The following is a 27,246-nucleotide window of genomic DNA, read 5'->3' as shown; positions in this document are numbered from 1 at the left end:
AATTCCTATGAAATCTGGTTTTCTCCGGGTTGTAGTTTATCCTGGCAAATAATACAATATCTTCAAGCCCAGTATCATAGTAGCAAGGCTTCTTGTGAAAGTTCATTGGTTTCACATCACATTATTCCTGCAGGTATTGCACCTGTTTGGGCCCAAAATTTTTAAAAAAATAGAATTTAAGAAGATGACGTCAGATTTATGCTACTTTCTGAAGTCAATGAATCTTGCTCTAACACAGGTTTCTTTGAATTCAATAGCCCTTTTGCTCATGGAAGATATCTACAGAGAGATAAAAGAAATGAGAAAATATATTATCAAGGGGAAGGAAAGGTGAAGCCATTTGGACAATAGCAAGTAAATAAAAGGATTCTTTAAAGAATATGCATTGTGGTTTCTCTCCAAAACTATTCAACCTCATTAATCTCAGTGGAAACCTGCAAAGTTGATTTTGAGATGTTTTCAGCTTGAATCTATCAAAACACATCTATTCCTTAAAGAGCACAAGTAATCAAGGGAAATTTCTAAAAGGTATGAGAAATATATTCACCTGATGTATTATTCTACATTAATATTTTCCAATGGATAAGTTGGTCTTGTTTCCATACTGTCTTTTATGGTAATTATTTATAAACATGTCTACTTATTTAAAGGCCCTTAAACTTAACCTTATAAGCCTTTGCCTCCCTATTTTGCTTTGTCTAATACTTTTTTTACCCAGTAAGGTTCTCAATCAATATTTGTTTAACGAATTAACTAAATACCAATTAGTTCACAAATTTAATTGTCCAAGATTAAACACTTTGTATGAATAATTTTCCCTTTGATGCAAAAGGTATTTTTAGTGAGGCTGTCAAATATTTTTATATTAGGAACAGAAAATTTTCCATTCCCTTACCAGAAAGCAATCTCAAAACACAGCTGTAATAATGTCTAATTACTAAACTGCCAGGGAACTGAAGCTTCCTACTTTAGTGTGAAAATAAAATAGAGGATGATGTTGAATAAGTATGCCCTCATTAATTTTTGAAACATCCTCACATTGTAAGACTGGAAAAAACCTGCAGAGGCCATTAGATTCAGTATCTACATCTAGGCAGGATGATAACTAAATTATACAAAAAATATTGTTGCCTCTCTTGTATCAGAACCTTCAGTGAAAAAACTTATAAAATTGTTTTAGCTATAAATTTTCACAACACTATATAACAAAATAAAAAGTATAGATATGATCTGGCTGTTGTGTTTATATAACATTAAGCCATTGAAGTAATGGATCTTTTTAACTAAAATTGCAGACTCCGGCAACGATTTTCTTGTTATTAAAATCCTTCCAGTGATCCAAGAGTATATTTGTTTTTCCAAATAGTCACCAGAAATCTTCTTGATTTAAGCCTATTTCCTGCCTTTGTCCCATTATAAGTGGATATAAAATGGTTTCTTATCATGAATTTTATTTTGTATTTGTGTATATGCCTATATGTTGTTATTATTATTGTATGAATTTTTTAATTCACAAAGACAATTGCTAAATCTAGCCTAATCTTTTTCTCCAAGTTAAGTAATTAATTACCTCTTGATCAATCATTCTATATTGAACAACAATTGTTAGATCACAACTATTAGATCACTACCATCTCCACTGGTCATAAACAGTTGAATAGCAGCAATTGCTTGTGGTTTAAACTAAGATAACCCACATAACATTAGGCGCTACATGTAGTACACGGAAAATATATGATATGGTATCTTAGTGTGAATTTCCCAGAAGCAGACACTGGGATGAATATGTGTGTACAATTAATTTTAAAAGAAGTGCTCCCAGGGTAGATCAAAGTGGAAGCAGGAGAGAAGGAGGAAAAAGAAGCGATTTGAGGCATAAGACTCACAGAGAGTAGGATTTAACATGATTATGTAAAGGAATGCTGAATTATAACTTACGCCTCAGAGATGTCTAAACCTAGGAAATTTGCTGGGCTTTCACCCAACAGTCATTGGGTGACTAATGATTGTTAGTTAATGGCTTCAGGAGGGTAAGTGGGGGAGGGAAGAGGAGAAGGTAAGGCAATAAAAATGAACATCCAGGCACTTCTGACTCTCTGCACTTATCGACAAAGTGGTCCCAACAGTCTGAGAGCAGTGCCCTGAAGATCTGTGGGTGCCGGTCTTTGAAAGTGTACCAAAGGGGCACCACTTATACCAACAGAATCTGAGAAACTGAGGGGAACTGGGCAGGGCACCAACAACGTCTGCCACCTATGGTAGATGCCTTCAAGGCGCTGAGAAACTACAACCAACATATATAAGGCAGTTATAGTACAATGCAAGAATTAGTTAAATAGCTGTCACTTATAAGTCCAACGTTAGCTGAGACTGTCAAGATTATTCACATGGGCTGCAGAAGACTGAATAGACTTGTGAAAGGCATTGAATTAAAGTCAGCCTGGAAGATTTAATTGCATGGAGGGAAAGAGAGGACATTTTAAGTGGATGAAAAAGCAAAATTTTGCAGATTGGGAAGCAAATGTTGAGAAGGAATTAGGAATACAGAAGGTCTGGGGGGAGTAACACCTGGGGAAGGGAAATAGAGGAAGCAAGATTGGGGAGGGAGAACCATCAGAATGCTATGCCAACCTGACATTGCCCCGTGCCAGCCCCATGGGCAGCTCTTGCACAGTGATTGTTCCATAGTGACACCACATTGAGCGGAAATGGCTGGACTCTCACACCACTGCCTTATCTAGCCAGTGATGGGTCATCCTGAGAAGAGTCATGACCTTGACTGGAAAGCTGATGTAGTCTCTAGAAGGACAATTTATTTCACTTGTGCTTTCCCTTTGATTTATAGAATAGAGAGATATGATAAAATATATAGGGCTTCCCTGGTGGCGCAGTGGTTGAGAGTCCACCTGCCGATGCAGGGCACACGGGTTTGTGCCCCGGTCCGGGAAGATCCCACATGCCGCAGGGCGGCTGGGCCGGTGAGCCATGGCCGCTGGGCCTGTGCGTCCGGAGCAAAAATTCACATTAAAAAAAAAAAAAAAATATATATATATATATATATATATATAAAAGTAAGTCTAAAAGATCTCTTTCAATCAGTATAAAATAAAACATCTAACTGATAAGAACACATCACAGTTTAGTTGGCCACATTTTCTCTTTCTCAGTGGTGCATAAAATAATAATGAATCTTATATTTGATGAAATATAGCATGGAAAATGGTTGACACATCATAGGTTCTCAATGAAAGTGAATGGACTTGATTTTTCAGTTATTTGTAAAGTCACCAATCTTAAAGAACTTAGATATTTGAGGGACTTCCCTGGTGGTCCAGTGGTTAAGACTCCGCACTCCCAATGCACAGGGCGCAGGTTCAGTCCCTGGTCAGGGAACTAAGATCCTGCATGCTGCATGGTGGAGTCAAAAAAGAAAAAAAAAAAAAGAACTTAGGTATTTAAGTCATTGCAATAATGCTTTGGAAGAATGAACACAATGAGAAGTAAAAACTAATCATGTAATTAATATCTTTTAAATATATTTGTAGTTTTATCATTAACTGAAAGACATAGATGCCATCTCTCTTTCTAAACATGCTTATATCCAATCAGTTGTAAATAGTCCTAGGAAGAGAGTTAATTTAAAATATGACAATTACAAAACAATGAACTCAATTTTCCCATTGCTTTAAATATCCTTTCAACACATCAGGACAATATTAAAGATATTTAGGTTTTCAAGAACTGTTAAAAGTGAAGATTCATTTTAATCTACAATGCCAAAGCAACTGATTTAGGTGCAAAATTAACTAAAAGAATGAGTTGTTTGACCATTTCGACCAGAGCTTGAAAGGCAAGTAAAATTTAGGGTGTTGCCGAGGTCAAGAGGAAAGCAGAAGGTGAAAAAGAGAAGTAATCGAGTGAGTTACTCAAAGACAAGATAATGAGCTGCTGTCTCTTCCACAACTGGCTTTATCATCCCAGTTCTTACTCAGCTACTCAGTTATTCTTTTTGGTTACTGACCTCATTTAATCCCTCTCCTTTTTCCTAAAGCAATTTAATTCATATCCCATTTACAGTAATTTATCTAGATTGATTACCAGGCTTCTATCAAATAAAATTTCTGGAAAACTGAATTTCTTCATTGTTTATGAAGATAAAAAGGTTTGCTGACAATTTTCATCACAATAAGAAAATGTTTGCAAGCTGCCTAGTCAAACATATTACATCAAAGTCCACATAATATTTTTATAGCTATAATTTCAGTTTATAAGTTGCATATTATTGTAGAAAAATATTCATCTCTGATCTGAGCTTTTATACACTTATTATTATTATTATCAATGTCTATCAATTATTATTATGCTTATCAATGTCTCAGAAAACACACTCAGGGCCCCTGACTCAGGGGCTGCCAAGCATCTCTCTTCACCTAGATAATGTGCCTTTAGTCTGCTTATTTTTTTCTGATTTATGTTGAATGGATCCTTCTCCTGTTGGAATAATATTGAAAATAATGGAAACAGTCGTATAAACATAAGTTTTAAAACAGGGTAGTGTATGATGTACACTGCACAAAAACCGTGAGTAGTTATGATGAAGAGAAAGCTGAGGGGCTAAGTCACTGACCAGCCTGCATAGTGAGAAAGGCACCAACCAGCACAGAGTTCACATAAAAATACACATAAATGAAATATATTTTTAACTTCTTTTTAACTAGCTACATAAATGTCCATTACCAGAAGACTAAATACAACTTTCTATCATTTCCACCTCTAATAGATGTGCATATGTAAGTGAATATATATATTTGTTTACATTCACTTACATATATTTATAGACATATATATATATACATGTATGTATATATATATATTTCATATTCCCCCTTTATTATTGGAAGACTTTGGACAAATATACAAAGAAAATCTAATCACAGAAATTTAGAATTGGGGAAAACCAACATTCTCTTCACCCACGCCATTTGGGAACCTGAAATTCAACAGGTTAAGGAACCCAGCCAAGATCAGGCAGCTAGTAGATGGCAGAGCCAGCATCAGAAACCCTTCTCTGAACAAACAGTTCAGTGTTCTCTCCACTTGTGGGCTCCTGATTTTATCTTCCCGGTTGTTATTAACTGATTAACCGTTGAGCATGACTTTAAGAATTCAGTCTATTAGTCAGGGTAAAATAATATTGAAGTGATAAATCTTTTTCCCCTGAAGTCAGTGAAAACCATCTCTATATTTTTTTCCCAAAATTTCCCTTCCGCGTCAACCAGAACTGTAAAAATATTCAGAAGACTGAAAGATTATTTCTTATCCCAGAAGTGCCTAATATTTCCAGGTGTTTTTACTACGTGGGAGGAAAAAAAATGTTTCTGGTTCTGCAGTAATGCCTGGAAAAGATGTTAACTAGACATCTTTTTATTCCACAACTCTGGCCCAGCTGAAAAGTTATTTTTGTTGGAAATTGAAACTTATTTTTATTGCTGCCCCAGAATATTTAGCCTTCCTGAAAGCTTTGATGTATCTTTTACTATTTGAAAACCTGGACATTTCTTTTTAGCTGCAAATATTATCCAAGTGAGTTTTGAGTGAAATTGTGATTTTTTTTTACTTCAAACTTGACTCTAAGTGATTGAACAATTAGTGTGGCACATATATGGAGAGATCAGTAAGAGCTGTTGATTACCTGACTCTAGATTAGCTTCCTTGATTTTTTCATGGCAAATATAATTTTCTTGATGATTTTTATATTTTAATTGCCTTAATTTATCTCATAATGGTGTGTTAATTCTTCCCTTCCATTAAACCTGAAAAACCATCCTTTAGATCAAATTGTTGCATCTAATCAAGGTGTATCAAACTTTTAAAAGTCATTCATTCATTCATTCACTTAATCATTCTCTAGGCAAATATTTATTGAGATGCTACTCTGTGCCAGGCACTGGAGTGACAGCCAAGAACAAGGGAGCCAAAGTCCCTGCTTTCATGGAACTTGTATTTAATTGGGGAGAGGTAGATTATACACAGTAGGTGAACAAAGGAAAATCATAATGTTAGATCCTGGGAAGGGTTGCCAAAAAAATAAGACAGAATAAAGGGTGCTTGGTCTGGAGGGCATCTTTAGACAGAGGGAGGAAGAAGGAAGAAAAGAAGGAAGGAAGCAAGAAAAGAGGGAAGGAAAGAAGGGGGAGAGGAAGGGAAGAAAGAAGGAAGGGAACAATAAATAAATAAATAAACAAATAAGTGAACCAATAAATACTTCTGAAAAATCTTGCTCAGCCTCACATCTCACACATCTTTCTGTCTTCAATTTTTGAGACTTTTTCTGCCTTGTCGACGAGAATCACAATGATGGAGCTATCCAGCTCTACAATTTCCATAAGGGAGGTGTGTTAGGATGTCCATACTGTTGCAAGTGGGGATTAGGGTACCATCTTGGATCTGAGGGATCAGCCTCAGGGGAGGCTGTTCCTGAGGCCTAGGGCAATGTCCAGCAAGGGGTGCAGCTGTGAGCCATCAGCGGCTGATACTGCCATCAGCCAGGGGATGGGTGCATAAGCCCTGGGGAGGGGATCTGGATGGGGCATCCCCCATGGATACCAAACATAAAGTGTCTTCTATGAAGTGCTAGAGTATTTGAGCTTTATACTATAAACAACGGGGAGCTATTAAATATTTTTCAACAGGGAGTGAACGTGATGAAAACTGTATGTTAGAAAGACCTCTTAGGGAGTGGGATAAGGAAAGACACAAAACTCAGACTGGATGCAGTGAGGCCAGTTTGGAGGCTACGGCAATGGTGTGCAAAATAAAAGTAAAAATAAAGATGTTGAAGCAGGAGGAATCAACATGATTCAGTGATTTACTGGACAATCCAGGTAAATTGTAGAGAGGAACCAAAAATAATTCTCAGAAGACTATAAGAATTCAGTAAAATGATATAATGAATAAAAATTGGGAATATAGGAAGAGGATCTGGTTTTATTCGGGTTCGTGTTGTATCTGCATGATGGTAGGAGGATACTAAAGTTTGCAAATGCCACCTGGCAAATGATCCAGAATCCTCTACATCACCTGCATCCTTTGTTGACTCCTAGATCTATTATTCATATTGTGCATCATTTCCAATTAATTTATTCATGACAGAAATGTAATATGTATGGAGTATATAATATGTATTGGGTACTGTTTTAGGACCTGCCAAAAACACGTAAAAGCCCAAGTTTTACCTGGTAAACTAAGATTAATATGGCAACTGATGGGAACTTTCATAACATTCTTGTGAACAAAATGAAGGCATGGGCTGATTCCATACAACTCAGGACACTGGTAAGTGGTTAGATTTCATATTCAAAATGTGCTGATAAAGGAATTCTTATTGTCTTGAAGAAAGGTCTCTCCTAAGCTTGGTCCTCAGCCTAATTTTTTTCAACTACCTCATCAGTTATTTGGAGAAAGATACAGAAAGCATGCTCATCATATTTACTTTGGAAAGGGTGAGAGAAATATGAAATCTGTATCCATAATGATTCTGACTGTCTGGATAAAAGAACTGAGCCTAAATAAAATTTAACAAGGGTAAATATTGACTTCTATTTGGGGCACATACACTTGTAACAGCACACGACTGGAGTAATGAGACAGTCAAAAAGGTAATGTGGTCTTCAGTTGATTAGCAGAAATATAATATATGAAATAAGAATGGTGAAAGCACCCAGCTGTTTCCAGTTGGTAGAGGTCAAGGTGAGGATGTGACCACCAGTTGACCTGTGAGCCGGACCTCAGAAATCAGAGGCCCCTCCTCTCCTCCTCTGCCCTTGGAATGTACCTTCTGTCCACTTTTCCACAGTGAGAGCCCTTTGGAAGGATGCAGCCTTGAGAGAGCAACGTGTCCTCAAGACCATCTGGACCGTATATGCTCCGTTAAGGCCTCTGAATAAACTTTTAAGATACTGGCGTGCAGGTGCGGAGATCTACTCATTCTGCATCATCCAAGACAAGCCTCGTATGTAAGTTCCCTTGCTTATGACACCTGCCCCTTAGCCATCTGGAATGGTCTGCCTTTCTTCGGTCTTTCTCTGCCCTCATGTACAAGGCCCATTTTCCCAAACAGCAGTTCCCCGCACTTTCAACCACACCTACCTTATGGTCTCAGTGGTACCTGCCACGCTCATCCACACCAGACAAAGCAAAAACGCTCAGGAAACCAGGCTATTAGAGGCTTGACAGTGTAATACACAAGGAAGAGGTGATGGAAATGGTGATGTGTATCTTGAAAAGGGTAGAATTATTTGGGGAGTATGTGGACAGGTGGTGGGCCTGGGGAACACATATATTAGACATCTTAAAATATTTTAAGCAGCTCATGGCCAGGACATTATTTTAAAAGGCCTCTTAGAGCAGATCTGGAACCAAGGGGTAAAAACTTCAGAGCTGCTCTCAGGAAGGGTGTGTTTCCCTTAGTTTTCATTCTTACCGAGTAGACTCAGTACCTAATCATTTGGCAGGGGTGCTGTACATTGTCAATAAATTTAATTTTGGACTAGACGACCTTTAAAATATCTCTTGAACCCCAGATTCTATGAGTTTGTGACTTGATGACTCAGAACTATATTTAAGGATTAAGATGTTTTCAATCCCTTTGAGCTTGGTTTCAGATACTAGGACACCCCCCAGGCCATTCCCCCAGAGCTGTCACAGGGTCTTTGGGGCCAGTGAGAAACCCAGGACCTTTCACACAGCAATTGGGTCCTTTCCACATTGGCCCTCAAGAGATGTGTGTCCTCCAGTTTTCTGCAAACTAGGAGAGGGAAGAAAGTAGGTCGTTCCAAGATATTTGGTACTTTGGCAGAAAAAAATTAAACCAAAGTTTGCTAAAAAGTGAAAATGTTAAGTTATTTTCTTTTATCTTGCCAGAATTTGTGTGGATCCTAGACTTTCTACTGAGTTACCAACTCAGCTGCAATATAACTATTTCAACTTTCTGGGAATGTTATTTCTGAGTCACAGTGATATAATGATCTGAATATTTCAATACTTTCAGTCACCTAGAACATACTATCTCTGCTTCACAGCTGCACGCTGCTCATGATAATATTCCTCATTGCACGGTACACTGTAGGAGATTAAAAGAAATGTTTTAATTCCTGAAAGAAATGTTCAAACACCAGTTCCCTATTCCACAGTGATTCTTTTTTTCCCCTCAGAAAATATGCAAAAAGTAATACATGACTCATTTATTAAAAGTTCCATGTTTTCATTGCAAATTCCTAGTGAGGCTTTGGAATTGATGCTTCCCTTCTATGGTTCCCATATTCTCTGAGTCACCAAGGTTTTTAGATGTTGGCAGGAGAGCCTGTTCCTACGTCCTCATAGAGTTACAACGTGGCCAGGAAGGAACAGGATGCCAGGAGTTGAGCTAGGAGTGAGTGTGGCTACCATCCTTAGATCCAGGCATCCGTAGCCCCAGCCCTGGGCCCCGGGGCTTGCAAAGCTTCCCAAATATGATGTGCAAACAGTGTTCTCAGCAGTATTGTTAAAATGTAGCTGGTGATTCTGTAGGTCTGGGGGTGGGGCTGAGAACTTTAATTTGTAGCAAGTCCCCAGGCGCTGCTGCTGCTGCGGCTCATTCACAGATAATCACACTTAGGAAATGACTGGTTTAGTGACTCCCTCTGACTCTTCTCCAGACATACCTCCTCCCCTACAGGATGAGTAGCTCACGTGATCCAGGGCACCTGCCAATGAGCATTTGCGGCTCCTTCTAAACCACACTGTGGGTACCCATGACTCCAGAATTCCCTGCCCAGACCACTCTCTGGCCTTTGCACACCTCTCCCCAGTCTGTCCTCTGGATGGCAGATCCCTCCACCAGCGTGTACACGCTTGGGCCCAAGGGTCGACCAAGGGTCAGCCTTTGAAGGAGGCTTAGCTGCCTGGGCTAAGGATGTGCCCCAGGCAGAGCCTCTTCTGGTACAGATGGAGTCTGGTGAAGCAGGAGAAAAAGTGTGGGCTCTGTTCAGACCTCCTTTTTCCTTCTTGGTAAATGTTAGGGGTGGTCTTATATCTGTTCAGGTAAATGACAGGAGAGATCCCATCCTGTTATATGATCCTTGATTTTAAGACCAGGGCCACTGCTTGGATGGTTCTATTTCACGAGGATCCACTGCATCTAAAGGTCTTCTTAGGGCAAAGGGAGAATGTTTCTTCCCTTCCCTAGAACCTTCCGCAACACCTCTCCCAGATGACTGCACAATGGAGGGGACAATGTGGGAGCTTTGAGGGCTCACAGCTTTCAGCTGAACCCCAACTGCCTGTGTGAATTTGAGCAAATCAGTCACTTTGAGCAAGAGGTCATCCTTTGCCCTCAGTTTCTTGATCTTTATAATGGGAATAAGAATGCTACCCCACTCTCTGCCACCTCTTCCCCATTTCCACCCAACTTACTTCTATTCCTCCTTCAGCCTTCAGCTCAAATGCCATTTGATTAGATCAGATGCCTGGAGCTAAGCTAGAAGTAACTTTCAACCTTCCTTCCTTTTATATTTGTGATTTTGTTTTATGTCTGCTAGCCCAGTGGATTCCGAGAGCAGGGATCCTGTCTCCTTAATTCCCTATCTGGCCCAGAGCCTGGTACCTAACAGATGCTAAACCTGTGTTTGCCTAATGAGTAAACGAATGTGTGGTTATTGTCACAATTGGAGATAAAATATATGAAGTGACTGGCACACAGTATGTGTTTCATAAATGACACTGATGATTCTTCAGTGCCATTGACACAAATCACACATTTTATTTTCTCATACTTGATCCATGGCAGAGAATAGGGTGAACTTGGGATAACTACAGTTTGAACTGTCCAAGTTAAGAAAAAATGTGGTGTGATAAACTACTGGCCCAAACAACTAGAAGCATGACACCCTCTTTAAAGGATTAAGAAACGAGAGACCCATAATTTAAAACAAAGGATCAAAAGTCCAAAAAAGTGCTATCTATCAATTTTGCTTGCCCCTCACAACTCATACCTCAAAGAGTCAAACAGTGCATCTTTTTGAAAAGCATGTGGTGAAACTAATTCCCTCCGCAAGTGTTCTTGCTGACATCACCAACCTCCCCCTTCCCCTTCCCATCGCAGGGATTATTTTATCTGTCCCTTTAACATCAGCCAGCCCAAATATCCTCTTGTCAAATATTTCTGGGGCCTGCACTTGAAGAAAGAAACGATTTTCTCAAATCTGTGAACAGGAATTTTTCTTTCTTTTTTTTTTTATGGCAAAATAAACCATCTGCTTGTACAACTGTTTCTAATTACTTCCCTGCCTAGACTCTCCACTTGAGGGGTTTCGTACCAGCACCCCGCCCAGAGCAGTGCTGCTGACTAAATCCTAGCAGGCAGCTCACCCACACCCTTGCAGCTCCAGGGAGAGCCCCGGACCTGCACGCCTGGGTGTCTGTGGGTCCTTCTGCCCGGCCATCTGCTGGTGGCACCTCTGCCCCACCCCGAACCTCCCCGACCCCCGGCCCCGTGTGCGCCACCTTGCAGCAGCTCTGCTGGCCTCCGCAGCCGGGAAACTCAGCATGCGTCCCGCAGGCTTCGGGAACTTCTTGCTGCTGGCGTCCTCCCTTCTCTTCGTGGGGCTGTCAGCTGTTCCTCAAAGCTTCTCGCCATCTCTGAGGTAAGCCTGATTTGTTTTTCTTTCAGACAGACCTGCCCTGCTTTGCGTGGCAGGACTCAAGCTTCAGGATGGCCGCCCTAAGCCAAGAGCAGTTAGGAAGTTGGACACGGGATAAACTGTTTTCAACCTGTTCCTATTCCTTTCCTTACATCTACACTGTGTATTGCTTTACCCTTGTCCTTTTGCTTTTCCTTTGGAAAAATACAATCATTAAATGAATATATAGTTTCCTCCTATTCCAATACATATCAGGAGGGTTATCTGCCATCCTATGTGTACCTGGGTGTACTCACCGCCTATAGGGCAGAGTTATTCCATGGGGTCTGTATTACATTCTGCATTACATTTTAAAAGAGAATTTGGGGCACATCACAATAACCAAACTTTTACATTTTAAAAGTATAGTTCATAAGCATCGCTTATTGCAACTTGAAAATGCATTAGGCACTATGCTATCATAACATGTAAAGCTCTTTCTATATATTCATCTCTTATTTTTCATAAAATAACTGCCCCTGGCCACCAGCTAGCAATGGGACTTTTTAAAGAGAACTGAAAAGTCAGCCAAGGGTCATACTTTGGGTTAATTTGTATTTAAATATGCATGTAAGATTCAGTGGCAAAACGCCAAGAGGCAGGGCCGGATCACCTAGTCCACCTGGAAGACGGTCCTGTTCTCAGGTGGGCAGGTCACCACTTGGACATTTTGGGTCGTGGTCATTTCTTAAGGGATGGCCCGTGGGTGGTATCAGCTTGGTCCCCAGAGAAACGTGGGGTCCCAGAAACGTTGGTCCTATCCATGGGGTTGCACGTCTCCGTTTGGGATCTGGGATCTGGGTGGACCCTGGGAGGCAACGTGGGCCCCAAGCAGAAGGGGCAGTGTCTGGGCTTGACCGTGGCCCTTCTGTGGTTTGTCGCCCCTGCAGAAGTGGCCTGGGCGCCGCGTGCCGGCTCTCCCGGGCCGAGTCGGAGCGCCGGTGCCGGGCGCCCGGGCAGCCCCCAGGGGGCGCTCTGTGCCACGGCCGCGGCCGGTGCGACTGCGGGGTCTGCATCTGTCACGTGAGCGAGCCCGGCGTGTACTTCGGGCCCCTGTGCGAGTGCCATGAGTGGATGTGCGAGACCTACGACGGGAGCACCTGTGCAGGTAAGGGGGCGACGCTGTCCCCTCCGCTTGGCCCACCGCGCCCGCCGGGGCGGGGACGCACGCGCACCCGGGGCGAGAGGGGTGGGGACGGCCCCTCCTACAGTCCTGGAAGTTATCGCCGCTGGGGAGGCCTTCCTTTTGCTCCCCAATTCTGGAATCATGTCTCTTAACGCTTGTCTCCGCCCTGGGGTCCAAACTTCAGTGGAAATAATACGTGTCAGATTCATTCGCTTAATTATAAATCTCACTTAGCTTCTACTTTTAGTTCCGTATTACGGACCAAATCTCCCAACTGCCTCGTAAATGGAATTATTTCGCTGGGCTCTCCTACTCTAATCACGAATATTAATCATAATATTTGCAGACTGTAAGCCTGTATTTATTTTATTTTATTTTAATTGAAGTATAGTTGATTTACAATCTTGGGTTAGTTTCTGGCCTGTATTTTATTTTTACCAAGGAAACACAGGAGGATATTATTTTCCTAAATTCCAGTGGAGCAGATTGTGTCTTTGAACGTGGACTTGCCCTCTCATACTTAGCATATAGTTCACAAAGAGAAGCACATATCAGAAAACTGTATCTGAAAAACAAGCAGGGCCCTATTTTCTTGGAAGCGATGGCTTTTGTATTGTTTTAGCGGCTCCAGTTTCTCGGCTGTGGTGCAACTTGGTATTTTGTAAGGGTGGCGTGAAAATACATTCATTTCCCTTGCACATTTTTAAGGAGTGATTTGGATTCTGATACTGGAAAGGGTCAAGCTGTTTCTTCATAGAGAATACCCCTAACCTCTAACCAGTGTCACATAACCGAGCTGTTTGCTTAGGGCCAAAGAACCTCAATCAGGTCATTGTTAATGATCCAGACACTCTGTCAGTAAAAGGACTACACAGTGCCTTCCCACCAGGATTTGGCAAATACATAGGAAAAAAAAAAATCTACTTATTTTACCCACAGTGTAGCTGAGAATGGGAGTCCAACACTAACAGAGAGATCACGAATCAGTTTATAGCAAAATGTTTTTTTTTTTCCTTGGCATCTGGGCCCAGAAGTGTGGGGGGGTGGGTGGATACTTAATATGCAGGCTGTTTGGCCATGAAAAAAATATAGTCGTATGAGTAATTTGGAGGGGCACAGGTGCTTCTGAGTGTTTGTTTAGCCTTGAAGGCTGCGGCTCAATACATATTGAATGTATTGAGCATATTGAATGCCACAAACATATTGAATGCCACAACTTATTTTAGCTTTGTCACTCACACAAGCTGCAGTGTTATTAAGGGCAACCCTTTGGAATGAAAGCTAAGTATTGTCTAATATTTCATTCCAAATTCAACTGCTACCTGGCTTCTCCAGCTTTGATTGCCTCTGGCAAGGCCTCTTCAATATCGTGAGTCTGAACACATTTTTCGGGCCTTTTGTATCGCCATTTCATTGGAAAAGTAAGAAGCAAGATGCAGTTTTTCAGCCAGTGAGCTAGTTTTGGTTGCCAGATAAAACTCCCCTTTTGAGGAAGCTGATCAGTTCCCTTTCTGTGAAACTAATGCTATGGTATGTATACTTTTGTTTACCTCCCATGGGAAATGATTCATTGTTTCCTCCTACCATCTTTGTCACTACGTTCCTTCCTCCTTGGTACAAAATGCGGCACTGAGTCATGCATGGTTTTGTTTGCTAGTGTGTGCATTCCCGTAGAAGGTGAAATGTGTCTCTTTATTTAAGGCTGAATGAAATAACTGTGTTCGTTTTCCGTCCTCTTCTGACTGTTTCTCACTGACACCTACTCTCCAGGCCTGGTGCAGAATCTGCCCCTGTGAATGTGCTGGCTACATTTGCAAGGGCAGTGAGGACAGCCTTACACACAGCCTATCTGGTGGTCCTGCCAGCTTGCCTGCCTGTTCTGTGCTTCAAGTTTAGCTACTCAATTACGTCTTCAAGAAATAATTCCTATATTATAGCCAGCAAGATAGAAATGTAGCAGGTTGTCTTTTATGTTTTTATGTGCTCCTGAGCCTTTACCTCTATGATAAGCCCCTATAGGTGATTTCCAGAAATAGAGTAGCTTCCAGAGACTTCCCCCACCTCCATGAAGAGAACAAAATCAGGCTCTGGGAGTGTCTCATAGAGTGGTTAAGACTATGGGCTCTGGGGGAGATTTTTCAGGATTCAAATCCCACACTTAACAGCTGTATGAACTTGGGCAGTTACATAAACTTCCTGAGCCTTGATTTCTTCATCTGTAAAATGGGAATAATAAAGTACCTACCTTATGGGATTGTTGTGAGGTTTAACATATGCAAAAGACTTGGAAAAGTGTTTTGCACCAAGTGCTCAATACACATTAATATGCTTATATATGTCTACATAACACATTATTTTGTAATGCACAAAAGGTGAGCTGGGATGGCTAGATGGATGGATAGAAAGATAGAGAGATTGATAGATACATAAGCTGGCTTTGTATTTGTTGGTCATTTGATGCAGTGAAAGCAATTTTGTTTTGTTAATGTAGTCTGTGCCTGTTATTGATCCAAAGCTCAAAAGGTCAAGTAAGGATAACTATTTTGGCCCAGCCTCAGAGCAGCTGTAGGAGATGCACCATGCCCTTTTAAAGTCAAGTACATTGGGATCCTTACACTGTGAATCATAAGAGACATACTTATTTTAGTTGCGCTGGTTGAGAGTGATGACGTTTACACTATCACAGGTGGTCTGTTTCTCCGAGTCTCCACTGGCTCCTGGCACATGAATCTTCCTTGGACTTCTGTAGCATAAAGGTCTGGCCCAGCGATTGTTCCTGTGGGTGTGATTATCTAATGAGGAGTACACTCATTTTGGTTCTCATTTCTTTGAGGACAGTCAAATGTTTGGATGCATAAAAACAAACTTTCAGTTAGTACTTCAAGGCATCCTGGATAACCCTCTGAATACCTGTGATTACACTTAAATAAAATATAGGTTTCTTAAACATCTTTTAAAATCACTTTTGAAATATATCACTTAAAAGAGTTTCAGGGGCTTCCCTGGTGGTGCAGTGGTTGGGAGTCCGCCTGCCGATGCAGGGAACACGGGTTCGTGCTCTGGTCCGGGAAGATCCCACATGCCACGGAGTGGCTAGGCCTGTGAGCCATGGCCGCTGAGCCTGCGCGTCCGGAGCCTGTGCTCCGCAATGGGAGAGGCCACAACAGTGAGAAGCCCGCGTACCGCAAAAAAAAAAAAGAGTTTCAGTTTTAGGAACTTGGAAGAGCTAATTGAATCCAATTTAGCAAATACTATGAAGTGCTGTATGTTTGCTAGACTCTGTTTGCTGTTAAAGGTGCTATAAAAGATGACGAATATATTACAGCTTCCCACTGAGTGGGAAGGTTCAGAGAAATACCAAATGCCTATAAAGCAATGCAGACTATGACTTTCTACAGATTTCTATGGGGGTTCCATTAAGGTAGGAATTAAATATTGTGGTTAAAAGTTCTCTAGAAAAAGGTAGCATTGGACATAAATCTTTAGGTATAAGGAGGTTTTTAATCCAAGAGGTAGACTTTTGGAATTCTGAGTGAAGAAAAATTCAAGGAATGGTTTAGAAGCAGAAATGCACGTGGGTGTGTTTGGAGAAGAGTGAGGGGTTCTGGGTTTGGCTTTGCTGGATCTTAGGGCTGTGGGGAAAGTGGTAGAAGATATATTGAGAGTTATAGTTGGACATGGGGTAGAGAGCTTTGGACCTGAATGTGAAGCTTGTGCTCAGGTAAGTAGCATATAGGAGCCATGAAGCAGTTTGAACATGGGAGCGATAGATGATTAATGCTTTGATTCTTGAAAAGTAATATGGTGTCTGGGGGCCCAGCAGGTTGGGGTAGACACTTGATGGGGAGGAACTCAGGTTAGATGCTATTTAAATTATAGTCCTGGGAGAGAGAATAAGAATTATGAGGCATTTTTAAAGACTTTTGGAAGGTAGAATCAGCATGCTTTAGTACCCAAGGATGAGTATGATGGTGTCAGTGAGCAGGCCTGTGGCAGAAGTGAGAAGAACCAGATAACTCCTAATCAATGGTGAAAAGTCCCTATTAAATTAAAAACACTTATTTTTATCTGGAATTGCTGTAAAATGAATAATTATTCCTAGAAGAATGAGTCTGGACTTCATGGTACTTCTGGGGTTGGATAGGAATCTTGTCTGAATTGTTAACTTGGGTTAACTTGTTTCTGTCCGTCACCCTGAGAGTCATTTGATTTTTCTGAAACTTTGTTTCTTTTGCTGGAATGTCTTTATGGAGGTAAAGAACTTTACATTCTGCATGATATTATTCAGAAGAAATTTTAATATTTATGTATAAATATATTTAATATAATTTATGCATTTATACATTTATTCAGATTATAAAGATCCTTGTAAGCATTGATTTATATATGTAAACACACATGGTATGAAAATAATTAAGATATGTGGAAATGCACCTAATATGCAAATATTAGTAACTTTTTTCTTGCAGATATTTCTGACTTCTACACTGTTAAATAAATAGTATAAGAATTGTATATAATTACTCGTGAGAACTGGACTTTCTGGCTCTTTATAGTCTTTCCTAGGACTGTTTGACCTGCTTTTTCATCACAGTTGCATTTTTCTTAGATTGTTGAATAATTGTCTCCAAGACTACTTTGTGGAATCACCCTTTGGTTTTGCCTTTCTTTGTCAGCTTCCATTTTTCACCTTCTCTTCCTTCCTTCATACCTTGTCCTGTCCTACTTGCCCGTTCCTTTACCTCTGCCTGGGCCCCCTGGTATTTACCACCCTTTACTTCTTTTCAATATGCCCTCTGCCCCTTCACTGAGCACCAAGCACATAAGAGCATTCACTGCTCTTTAGCGCTCTCTCCAGTAAATGAGTGTGTTGAACAGACAGACTCCAGTTTCTTGGTTGCCTCTTTGCTTGTGTTTTCATCCTGGCCTTCACATGTCTTGAGGTTTTGGAGAACACATTCAAGGAGCCCGCACCACTAGCTTCCCCATGTCATGCAAGCTTCTTTTCTGAGCTCTAGCCTCTTAGGTTCATCCATTTTGGATAAATGCATCTTGTCTTACCCCAAGGGACACATAAAAATTAAAGGTTTTCATTCTCAAAGAAAGTGCCAGACCTGCACATGACTTTCTCTCAACTGTCTGGCTTTATTTGGACCGCACTCTGCAGCTCTACTGTAGACACCGAAATACCTTGGCCTTGGACCAGATCATCTGCACACCTTGATAATCCAGAAGAGCGTATTTATAACATCATGGTGTTGAGATCAAATAGTGTCAATGTGACAAGTTCAGCAGTTATCTTTTAAGTAAAATTTCACCAGAAGGAGAATGGAACATATGGGAACAAATTTATTTGTGATACAGATTTTAAATTTGTAGAGCATAAACCGCCACTGTAGGGTTCTCAAAGACTTTCAGCATGTTTTGAGACATGATGCTAAAGCTGCCATCCCATGCTTCTTGGTATCAGAACCCACCCCCCCCCCCCCGCCAAAAGCTGCCCAGCTCCCTGGGCCTCAGACACAGATTTTTAAGTCTGATCTGGTGCCTCGTGATGCTCAGGGCCTGGAGGTGGAGGACCATTGCCATAGGAGCAGAGATCCCTGATTTGGTCCTTTGACGAATTCCCTGTCTGAGGAGTTATAACGTGAGACCAAACATTTTCCTAAGCTCCATATCCTGCCTGCCGTTGTGTTAGTTTTCTGTCACTGCTATAACATTGCCACTCATCTTTTGACTTCAACAACACAAATGTCTTTTCTTATACTTTTGTAGGTCAGAAGTCCGACGTGGGTCTCCCAGGGCTTAAGGTGTTGGCAAGCTCTGTTCCTTTCTGGAGACTCTTGGAGAGAATTCATTTCCTGGTCATTCGACATTAAGAGAATTTAGTTTCATGAGGTTGTAGGACCAAGGTCCCTATTTCCTTGCTGGCTGGCAACTTAGAGTGTCCCTTATCTCCCAAAAGCCTCTCTTGGGTCCTTGCATACCCATCTGCATCTCAGAACGAACAGCAGGTGTCAGATCCTTCTCATGATGCCGCCCTCTAAGCGTCTTGCATTGGCACATCCCTCTTTCACCACAGCCTAGAAAAGTGCTTTACTTTTTTTTTTTTAACATCTTTATTGGAGTATAATTGCTTTACAATGGTGTGTTAGTTTTAGCTGTATAACAAAGTGACTCAGCTATACATATACATATATCCCCATATCCCTCACTCTTGCGTCTCTCTCCCACCCTCCCTATCCCACCCCTCTAGGTGGTCACAAAGCACCGAGCTGATTTCCCTGTGCTATGCGGCTGCTTCCCACTAGCTATCTATTTTACAATTGGTAGTATATATAAGTCCATGCCACTATCTCACTTTGTCCCAGCTTACCATTCCCCCTCCCCATGTCCTCAAGTCCATTCTCTACCTCTGCGTCTTTATTCCTGTCCTGCCCCTGGTTCTTCAGAACCCTTTTTTTTTTTTTAGATTTCATATATATGTGTTAGCATACGGTATTTGTTTTTCTCTTTCTGACTTACTTCACTCTGTATGACAGATTCTAGGTACATCCACCTCACTAAAAATAACTCAATTTCATTTCTTTTTATGGCTGAGTACTATTCCATTGTATATATGTGCCACATCTTTATCCATTCATCCCTCGATGTACACTTAGGTTGCTTCCATGTCCTGGCTATTGTAAATAGAGCTGCAATGAACATTGTGGTACATGACTGTTTTTGAATTATGGTTTTCTCAGGGTATATGCTCAGTAGTGGGATTGCTGGGTTGTATGGTAGTTCTATTTTTGGTTTTTAAGGAACCTCCATACTGTTCTCCATAGTGGCTATATCAATTTACATTCCCACCAGCAGTGGAAGAGGGTTCCCTTTTCTCCACACCCTCTCCAGCATTGATTGTTTGTAGATTTTTTGATGATGGCCATTCTGACTGGTGTGAGGGGATATCTCATTGTAGTTTTGATTTGCATTTCTCTAATGATTAGTTATGTTGAGCATCCTTTCATGTGTTTACTGGCAATCTGTATATCTTCTTTGGAGAAATGTCTATTTAGGTCTTCTGCCCATTTTTGGATTGGGTTGTTTGTTGTTTTGATATTGAGCTGCATGAGCTGCTTGCATATTTTGGAAGTTAATCCTTTGTCAGTTGCTTCATTTGCAAATATTTTCTCCCATTCTGAGGGTTGTCTTTTTGTCTGGTTTATGGTTTCCCTTGCTGAGCAAAAGCTTTGAAGTTTCATTAGGTTCCATTTGTTTATTTTTGTTTTTATTTCCATTTCTCTAGGAGGTGGGTCAAAAAGGATCTTGCTGTGATTTATGTCATAGAGTGCTCTGCCTATGTTTTCCTCTAGGAGTTTGATAGTGTCTGGCCTTACATTTAGTTCTTTAATCCATTTGGAGTTTATTTTTGTGTATGGTGTTAGGGAGTGTTCTAATTTCATTCTTTTACATGTAGCTGTCCAGTTTTCCCAGCACCACTTATTGAAGAGGCTGTCTTTTCTCCATTGTATATTCTTGCCTCCTTTATCAAAGATAAGGTGACCACATGAGCGTGGGTTTATCTCTGGGCTTTCTATCCTGTTCCATTGATCTATGTTTCTGTTTTTGTGCCAGTACCATACTGTCTTGATGACTGTAGCTTTGTAGTATAGTCTGAAGTCCGGGAGCCTGATTCCTTCCAGCTCCGTTTTTCTTTCTCAAGATTGCTTTGGCTATCTGGGGCCTTTTGTGTTTGCATACAAATTGTGAAATTTTTTGTTCTAGTTCTATGAAAAATGCCATTGGTAGTTTTATAGGGATTACATTGAATCTGTAGATTGCTTTGGGTAGTATAGTCTTTTTCATAATGTTGATTCTTCCCATCCAAGAACATGGTATATCTCTCCATCTGTTTGTATCATCTTTAATTTCTTTTATCAGTGTCTTATAGTTTTCTGCCTACAGGTCTTTTGTCTCCTTACATAGGTTTATTCCTAGGTATTTTATTCTTTTTGTTGTAATGGTAAATGGGAGTGCTTCCTTAATTTTTCTTTCAGATTTGTCATCATCAGTGTATAGGAATGTAAGAGATTTATGTGCATTAATTTTGTATCCTGCTACTTTAGCAAATTCATTGATTAGCTTTAGTAGTTTTCTGGTAGCATCTTTAGGGTTCTCTATGTATACTATCATGTCATCTGCAAACAGTGACAGTTTTACTTCTTCTTTTCCAATTTGGATTCCTTTTATTTCTTTTTGTTCGCTGATTGCTGGCTAAAACTTCCAAAACTCTGTTGAATAACTGTAGTGAGAGTGGGCAACTTTGTCTTCTTCCTGATCTTAGTGAAAATGGTTTCAGTTTGTCACCATTGAGAATGATGTTGGCTATGGGTTTGTCATATACGGCCTTTATTATGTTGAGGTGCGTTCCCTCTATGCCTACTGTCTGGAAGGTTTTTATCATACATTGGTGTTGATTTTTGTCAAAAGCTTTCTCTGCATCTATTGAGATGATCATATGGTTTTTCTCCTTCAATTTGTTAATATGGTGTATCACATTGTTTGATTTGTGCATATTGAAGAATCCTTGCATTCCTGGGATAAACCCCACTTGATCATGGTGTATGATCCTTTTAATGTGCTCTTGGATTCTGTTTGCTAGTATTTTGTTGAGGATTTTTGCATCTATGTTCATCAGTGATATTGGCCTGTAATTTTCTTTTTTTGTGGCATCTTTGTCTGCTCTTGGTATCGGGGTGATGGTGGCCTCATAGAATGAGTTTGGGAGTGTTCCTCCCTCTGCTATATTTTGGAAGAGATTGCGAAGGATAGGTGTTAACTCTTCTCTAAGTTTTGATAGAATTTGCCTGTGAAGCCATCTGGTCCTGGGCTTTTGTTTGTTGGAAGATTTTTAGTCCCACTCTCAATTTCAGTGCTTGTGATTGGTCTGTTTATATTTTCTATTGCTTCCTGGTTCAGTCTCTGAAGTTTGTGCTTTTCTAAGAATTTGTCCATTTCTTCCAGGTTGTCCATCTTATTGGCATATAGTTGCTTGTAGTAATCTCTCATCGTCCTTTGTATTTCTGCAGTGTCAGTTGTTACTTCTCCTTTTTCATTTCTAGTTCTATTGATTTGAGTCTTCTCCCTTTTTATTCTTGGTGAGTCTGGCTAGTGGTTTATCAATGTTGTTTATCTTCTCAAAGAAACAGCTTTTAGTTTTATTGATCTTAGCTATTGTTTCTTTCATCTCTTTTTCATTTATTTCTGATCTGATCTTTATGATTTCTTTCCTTAGCTAACTTAGGGTTTTTTTTGTTCTTCTTTCTCTAATTGCTTTAGGTGTAGGGTTAGTTGTTTGTTTAAGATATTTCTTGTTTCTTGAGGTAGGATTGTATTGCTATAAACTTCCCTCTTAGAACTGCTTTTGCTGCATCCCATAGGTTTTGGGTTGTCATGTTTTCACTGTCATTTGTTTCTAGGTATTTTTTGATTTCCTCTTTGATTTCTTCAGTGATCTCTTGGTTATTTTGTAGTATATTGTTTAGCCTCCATGTGTTTGTATTTTTTACAGATTTTTTTCTGTAATTGATATTTAGTCTCATAGTGTTGTGGTCGGAAAAGATACTTGATACAATTTCAATTTTCTTAAATTTACCAAGGCTTGATTTGTGACCCAAGGTATAATCTATCCTGGAGAATGTTCCATGAGCACTTGAGAAGAAAGTGTAGTCCGTTGTTTTTGGATGAAATGTCCTATAAATATCAATTAAGTCCATCTTGTTTAATGTATCATTAAAAGCTTGTGTTTCCTTATTTATTTTCATTTTGGATGATCTGTCCATTGGTGAAAGTGGGGTGTTAAAGTCCCCTACTATGATTGTGTTACTGTCGATTTCCCCTTTTATGGCTGTTAGTATTTGCCTTATGTATTGAGGTGCTCCTATGCTGGGTGCATAAATATTTACAATTGTTATATCTTCTTCTTGGATCGATCCCTTGATCATTATGTAGTGTCCTTCTTTGTCTCTTGTAATTGTCTTTATTTTAAAGTCTATTTTGTCTGATATGAGAATTGCTACTCCAGCTTTCTTTTGATTTCCATTTGCATGGAATATCTTGTTCCATCCCCTCACTTTCAGTCTGTATGTGTCTCTAGGTCTGAAGTGGGTCTCTTGTAGACAGCCTATATACAGGTCTTCTTTTTTTATCCATTTATCCAGTCTATGTTTCGGTTGGAGCATTTAATCCATTTATCTGAATTGTTTTGGGTTTGTTATTGTAGGTCTTTTCCTTCTGTTGTGTTTCCTGCCTAGAGAAGTTCCTTTAGCAGTTGTTGTAAAGCTGGTTGGGTGGTGCTGAATTCTCTTAGCTTTTGCTTGTCTGTAAAGGATTTAATTTCTCTGTGGAATCTGAATGAGATCCTTGCTGGGTAGAGTAATCTTGGTTGTAGGTTTTTCCCTTTCATCACTTTAAATATGTCTGCCACACCCTTCTGGCTTGTAGAGTTTCTGCTGAAAGATCAGCTGTTAATCTTATAGAGATTCCATTGTATGTTATTGTTGCTTTTCCCTTGCTGCTGTTAGTATTTTTTGTTTGTATTTAATTTTTGATAGTTTAATTAATATGCATCTTGTTGTCTTTCTCCTTGGATTTATCCTGTATGGGACTCTTTGCTCTTCCTGGACTTGACTGACTATTGCCTTTACCACATTAGGGAAGTTTTCAACTATAATCTCTTCAAATATTTTCTCAGTCCCTTTCTTTTTCTCTTCTTCTTCTGGGACCCCTATAATTCCAATGTTGGTGTGTTTAATGTTGTCCCAGAGGTCTCTGAGACTGTCCTCTATCTTTTCATTCTTTATTCTGCTCTGCAGTAGTTATTTCCACTTTTTATCTTCCAGGTCAGTTATCTGTCCTTCTGCCTCAGTTATTCTGCTGTTGATTCCTTCTAGAGAATTTTTAGTTTCACATATTGTGTTGCTCATCATTTGTTCATCATTTATTGTGTTGCTCTTTAGTTCTTCTAGGTCCTTGTTAAATATTTCTTGTATTATCTCCATTCTATTTCCAAGATTTTGGATCATCTTTACTATCATTACTCTGAATTCTTTTTCAGGTAGACTGCCTATTTTCTCTTCATTTGTTTGGTCTGGTGGGTTTTTATCTTGCTCCTTCATCTGCTGTGTATTTCTCTGACTTCTCATTTTCCTTAACTTACTGTGTTTGGTCACCTTTTCACTGGCTGCATGTTCGTAGTTCCCGTTGTTTTTGGTGTCTGACCCCAGTGAGTAAAGTTTGTTCAGTGGCTAGTGTAGGCTTCCTGGTTGAGGGGGATGTTACCTGTGTTCTGGTGGATGAGGCTGGATCTTGTCTTTCTGGTGGGCAGGACCGCATCCAGTGGTGTGTTTTGGGGGTGTCTGTGAACTTACTATGATCTTAGGCAGCCTCTCTGCTAATGGGTGGGGTTGTGTTCCTGTCTTGCTAGTTGTTTGGCATGGGGTGTCCATGGAGCTTGCCGGTCATTGAGTGGAGCTGGGTCTTAGCGTTGAGACGGAGATCTCTGGGAGAGCTCTCACTGATGATATTATGTGGGGCTGGGAGGTCTCTGGTGGACCAATGTCCTCAACTCAGCTTTCCTACCTCAGAGGCTCAGGACTGACACCCGGCTGGAGCACCAAGACCCTATCAGCTGCATGGCTCAGAAGAAAAGGGAGGAAAAAAAAAAAAGAAAGAAAAATAAATAAATAAAATAAAATAAAGTTATTAAAATAAAAAAATTATTAAAATAAAAAAATTAAAAAGTAATAAAAAAAGAAAGAAGAGAGCAACCAAATCAATAAACAAATCCACCAATGATAGCAAGTGCTTAAAAAGTATACGAAAAAAGAAAAGGACAGACAGAACCCTTAGAGAAATGGTAAAAGCAAACCTATACAGACAGAATCACATGAAGAAGCATACACATACGCACTCACAAAAAGAGAAAAAGAAAAAAATATATATATATTTATATATAACAAAAAAAAAGGAAGAGAGCAACCAAATCAATAAACAAATCTACGAATAATAATAAGCTCTAAATACTAAACTAAGATATACAGAAAACCAGAAACAAATTAGATGCAGAAAGCAAACCCCAAGTCTACAGTTGCTCCCAAAGCCCACTGCCTCAATTTTGGGATGATTCGTTGTCTATTCAGGTATTTCACAGGTGCAGGGTACATCAAGTTAACTGTGGAGATTTATCCACTACTCCTGAGGCTGCACGAGAGATTTCCCTTTCTCTTCTTTGTTTGCACAGCTCCTGGGGTTCAGCTTTGGATTTGGCCCTGCCTCTGCATGTAGGTCACCTGAGGGTGTCTGTTCCCTGCCCAGACAGGATGGGGTTAAAGTAAAGTGTTTCACTTTTCAGGGGGCTTGTGATTAGATTGGATCCAACCAGATATCCAGTATAATCTTCCCATCTCAAGATCTGTGATCTTAATTGCATTGGCAAAGTCCCTTTGGCCATGTAAGGTAACATACTTACATATTTATAGGAACAAGGATGTGAACATCTTTTGGGCCCTTCTTTTTCCTACCATAGCCATCCTTCTATAAAGCCCAAGAGGAAGGCCATGATGTGTGTACATAAGGGAGAGAGATTCCAAGGCCATTAATACCTGGCTGTTCTTATGCTCCATCCAGGCTATGCAAGTACTGTCTTTTCCATCTTTCAGAGCTTATCTACAGGATCTAATGTTCCTAGATCCAGACTTTTCCACACCAGTGATGATAAGGAATACCAGGTTTTGGGTCCAGAACATGAAGAGTGACTTAGAACCTCAGCCACTGCTGAGGTTCAATGCCTGACATTATCACTTGCCAGTTGTGGAGCTATGGGCGAGTTACTCAAATGCTTTTAATGTCTGTTTCCTTACCTGTGAAATGGGGACAATAATAGTATCAAACGGGGATAATAATCATGCCAAGCCCATATGAGTGATGAGTAGGTCACTTGAGTTATTACGCTTACTTTTGTCAGATGTCCCTGTTCTACCCTATTGTGATACTTGGTCCTAAGATATTTACTCCCAAAAAGTGATTTTCCTTCCATGTCATATCTTCTTCTGGGTCTCAATCTATGTTTCACATTTCCTCCTTTGACTGTCAGTGAGTGTTTGGAACTATCTCACCTCAGACAACAGGCCTGCTCCATAGTGTCAAGTCTGGGTGAGCTTTCAGCCCTGGCCAGCTTGAGGAGACCAAGACTCACTGGGTCATGTTCCAACTCAGTGGACTTCTAGGTTTCTGACCCTCATTTCTGTCTTTATCTCAGAAGCTAACTTTTGTGTTCCTGTCCCTGAAAACTTCACCCCAATTTTCACCATCATAATTGACTTGGATGGAAGTTTCCAGAGCCCTCCCCTCAATACTGTGTGATTAGTCCGTGAATCTGGAATTTTCAGTCTTTTTCTTTACTGGAAACCCCAAGATTTCTGCAAGTTTGCAAGGCTTACACTCAGTGTGTTTCTGCTTCTGTCTCTTACTTCCACTGAGATGTCTGTATTTCCAGGCTGTTCCTTAATCTCCTCCAAAGTCTTGATCTCAAATAGGTTGATCCCAGAACCCACTCATTCCGCTTACAAAAATGGGAAAAGCAATACAATACAAAACAAAATCGAAATAACTCACTTTCACAGAGTTTTTGAGTGCAGCTGACCCTTGAACGATGCATGGGTTGCTGACTGCCACACAATCGAAAATCTGAATATAACAGTCAGCCCTCCATAGCGGCCGTTCTGTATCTGCAGGTTCAAGCAACCATGGTTCCTGGAGTGCTGTGGTACACGTTTATTGTAAAACATCCACGTTATAAGTGGACCTGTGCAGTTCAAACCTGTGTAGTTCAGGGTCAGCTGTATTTAATGAACATTACTAAATGTTCTAGAGACATTGGGGTGGGGTTGTTTAATCACAGGAATGTAAATACCTTAAGACTGAATAGTAATCATTCTAGTTCTTAAAACCCCCAGGATCCCAGTTGTGTGCCTCTGTCATCCCTCCCCTCTTCAGACTCCTGTTTCTTTCACTACTCATAATTTTTATTTCATTTCCAAATTCTGCTCATTTGGGGCAAGGAGTTTAGCTATTATTTTTATCATCTTGTTTCTTGCTCATCCACGGTCTTTGAAGTCTTGGTCTGTATCCTGAGGGTTGATGTCCTCAGGTATTAATGTTATATGTACATTTACTTTTTTTCACATCTTGCTTTATAATGTATGTGTATTTATAAATAACATAAATAATATAAATAACGAGGCCTGAGATGGTTCTCTTTGTACATATATATTCTGATTGCCCATACAAGCATATATATGTGTGTATGAATATGTATTTTCTACCTTAATTTTATACGCACATGTCATATACATGTGA

At 40.2% G+C, this 27,246-nt stretch overlaps 1 protein-coding gene across 1 annotated transcript in view; it reads left to right on the top strand.

The window, feature by feature from the left end:
• Positions 1-11,347: 11,347 nt before the first annotated feature.
• Positions 11,348-27,246, top strand: part of ITGBL1 (integrin subunit beta like 1) — a 214,337-nt gene continuing 198,438 nt past the window's right edge. Inside the window, exons 1-2 of the mRNA XM_004273622.3 lie at positions 11,348-11,681; positions 12,608-12,825. Of these exons, the coding sequence (XP_004273670.1) occupies positions 11,584-11,681; positions 12,608-12,825 (316 nt within the window). The 5' untranslated portion in view covers positions 11,348-11,583. The remainder of the gene's footprint in view (positions 11,682-12,607; positions 12,826-27,246) is intronic.

Source organism: Orcinus orca, chromosome 18 (assembly GCF_937001465.1).
Source record: "Orcinus orca chromosome 18, mOrcOrc1.1, whole genome shotgun sequence".
NCBI lineage: Eukaryota > Metazoa > Chordata > Mammalia > Artiodactyla > Delphinidae > Orcinus > Orcinus orca.
The sequence above is the reverse complement of the archived record's forward strand: the minus strand, read 5'-3'. Positions and strand labels throughout refer to the sequence as shown.